Source organism: Anarrhichthys ocellatus, unplaced genomic scaffold (genome assembly GCF_004355925.1).
Source record: "Anarrhichthys ocellatus isolate YVR2014 unplaced genomic scaffold, GSC_Weel_1.0 scaffold6443, whole genome shotgun sequence".
In the NCBI taxonomy this organism is placed as follows: Eukaryota; Metazoa; Chordata; class Actinopteri; order Perciformes; family Anarhichadidae; genus Anarrhichthys; species Anarrhichthys ocellatus.
In genome coordinates, this window is record NW_022286417.1 from 1 (window position 1) to 2,888 (window position 2,888).

The 2,888-nt window shown below is 44.0% G+C and overlaps 1 protein-coding gene across 1 annotated transcript; it reads left to right on the plus strand.

Moving 5' to 3' along the window:
* Positions 1 to 113: 113 nt before the first annotated feature.
* Positions 114 to 2,857, plus strand: LOC116380217 (dedicator of cytokinesis protein 3-like). Its single transcript, XM_031842159.1, has 3 exons — positions 114 to 290; positions 2,350 to 2,448; positions 2,547 to 2,857. The coding sequence occupies exons 1-3, from the start codon at positions 171 to 173 to the stop codon at positions 2,643 to 2,645; spliced, it is 318 nt and encodes a 105-aa protein (XP_031698019.1). The 5' UTR covers positions 114 to 170; the 3' UTR covers positions 2,646 to 2,857.
* The last annotated feature ends 31 nt before the right edge of the window (positions 2,858 to 2,888 follow it).

Sequence of the window (2,888 nt, forward strand, 5' to 3'; positions counted from 1 at the left end):
ACACACACACACACACACACACACACACACACACACACACACACACTTAAATGTAGGTAAATGTGTTTCCACCAGATATATCTGATATCTGTTTCACTGAGGCACCTCCTGCTCTTCTTCTTTCCTCTCAACTCCTCCTCCAGGACACGTCGGTGCAGGAGGAGGTGGAGATGATGGTGGAGTCCCTGTTGGACGTCCTCCTGCAGACGCTGCTGTCAATCATGAGCAAGAGCCAATCGCAGGAGGCGGTAAGGGGTCAACGCTGTCCGCAGTGCACCGCGGAGATCACTGTTAGTAACTAACAATACGACTACTACGACTTCACCTCCTGCATCCCGCCTCCTCCCCCCTCCATCCACCTCAGGGCTGGGCAATGTTTTAATGATTAAAGTTCCCTTATACTATCGTAACGTTTCAAAATCCTCGTTCACAGTTCTCACGTTAGATCTTATTTTCTGTCACAAGGTGGGAGTTGTAATAATAATAATGATTTTGTTCCGTTGTACTAATTTAATACTTGTAAATATAAATAAAGTTAACAATGTGATAATAATTGCCCTCCCCAAATCCATCCATCCTGTCGCTGACGCATCTGTCCTCCAGCATCCTGTTAGCGCTCTCATTAAACATCAGTCTTCATCCTCCTGCTGCTCCTCCTCCTCTCTGTCTGCATGCTTGCATGGATCAGCAATTCATATTAAAGCTCATCTTTACTTCCTGTGTTTGTTATATTGTAGAGCTGTATGAGACATGTGTACTCAGTCAGGTTTACTTCTTTCTCTGTTTCATATGCAAACTCAAGACATTTCTTAGTGATTGATTGTTACATGATGACATCATTCTTCATCTTTGGTTTAATCTCAGTCAGCTCCTACTTGCACCTCCTTCTGCATGTTCACAAGGAGGCTTCGCCGAACAGAGAGCTGCAGGATGACGTGTTTCTGGAGTCCAACAGGAAGTCATCATTATTGGTTCCCTCCACAAACAGCCAATCAGATTCTTCCATGTGATTCTGATTATTACATAACATAATGTTGTTTATGATTCTTCCAGGTTTAGTTCATCAAGATAATCTTCACTACTGAACTCCACTCTGTTGATGTAGTAAAGTAAAAAGCTAACATTAGTCTATAAAAGAACTCCACCACGGTCACATGACTTCACGTCTCCACCACTAAGCTAAAGGAGGACTGGTGTCCTAGTGAGGACGTTTAGTCGTCTCAGTTACACTCTTTTTAGGATTCACCAGAGGGGCGTTCACTGACCTGTTTATATATCAGAGAACTACATCTCGACACCTCTTCAGCTTCTGTTAAACACAGACCTTATTTCAGACTTCTGACCAGAAACACATGACTTGTAGAAGTGGAGGGGACAGGAAGTGAAAAGATGCTTTTAGGGTTCACTCCTGCAGCTCTCTATTCTGGGCTTCATTTCCTCCAGCTGGTGTTCAGAGGAAAATCAACCATCCAACAGGAAGTCCACTCTACTGTCTTCACGACCACTGATTGGAAGCTCAAGTGACAGATAACAAAACTAAGATCAAAGATTAACAAAGTTAAATTCCATTTTTCCGCTTCATAAACATTATTCTGTTCATGCACATAAACGCATCGCTACATTTTCCTTCCACTGACTTTCATTGGTGTGTTTAAAACTTCAGAATGAAAGTGAAGTAAAAGGAACCGACCTGTTTGATTTGTCTTCTACCACATTTACATTAAAGAAAATAAACCATCACAGCAGATTGTTTTTAACCATCCCGGTATCATGGCACGTCGTGAAATAGTCACGAAATGCAATCTATTGGTTTAGTGGACAGAGACACGAAATGTCTGTTTTTTTTTCGTGTTGCTCAGGATGAAAATAATGTCAACGGAAATTCAATTAGGATCCTTATTCATAGACACACAACATAAATGCATCAGTCAGAGCAACGTCCGTACTTTATAAAATCCAAAAAGACGACTATTGGTGGAAACAAGGGGAGGTGGATGAGTCCAACAAACTAAGACCACCCAGAAGACTAGTGTTTCACACCACATTGTTGTTTTTATGGTGGTGGGTTTGTTGCCTAAACTTAACTTTTGTTTTTAAAGTTGTGCCAAATGACACGAAAAACCAATAGATTGCATTTGGAGACTATTTCACAAACTGCTGGGAGTTGTTTTAACAGTAGGTGACAGACAGTCGGCTCACATCATGCACAGTTACAGGCAAGTGAATAGGGATCAGTTTGGAAAAGAGCCTTTTATTAATCTGCTGTCATCATCTCTGATTGGTCGCCTCCTGATAGCTGCTCCCATGTGATTGGCTCTCATGCCTTTCCCCCCTGTTTCCTATTGGCAGGGAGAGTACGTGTCCTGCCTCCTGTCCCTCCTCCGCCAGATGACGGACATCCACTTCCAGCACCTGATGGAAAACTTTCAGAGCAAAGAGGAGCTCAAGGTAAAACTACTTCACGTCCCTGTGCAGCATGACAACAAGACTGAGGTCAACTCCGGCCTCTTGAATAAAAGCCTCCTCCCTCCTCTTCCTCTCCTCAGGAGTTCTTGTTGAAGATTTTGTGTGTGTTCAGGAATCTGATGAAGCTCAGTATTTTCCCTCGGGACTGGAACGTCATGAGGCTCCTCACCAGCAAGTAAGATGCTTCAATGATGTCCCAGACAGCAGTGACCACACACGTAGCAATGACCCCACACGTAGCAATGACCCCACAGGTAGCAGTGACCACACACGTAGCAATGACCACACACGTAGCAGTGACCACACACGTAGCAGTGACCCCACACGTAGCAATGACCCCACAGGTAGCAGTGACCCCACACGTAGCAGTGACCACACACGTAGCAATGACCCCACACGTAGCAATGACCACACACGTAGCA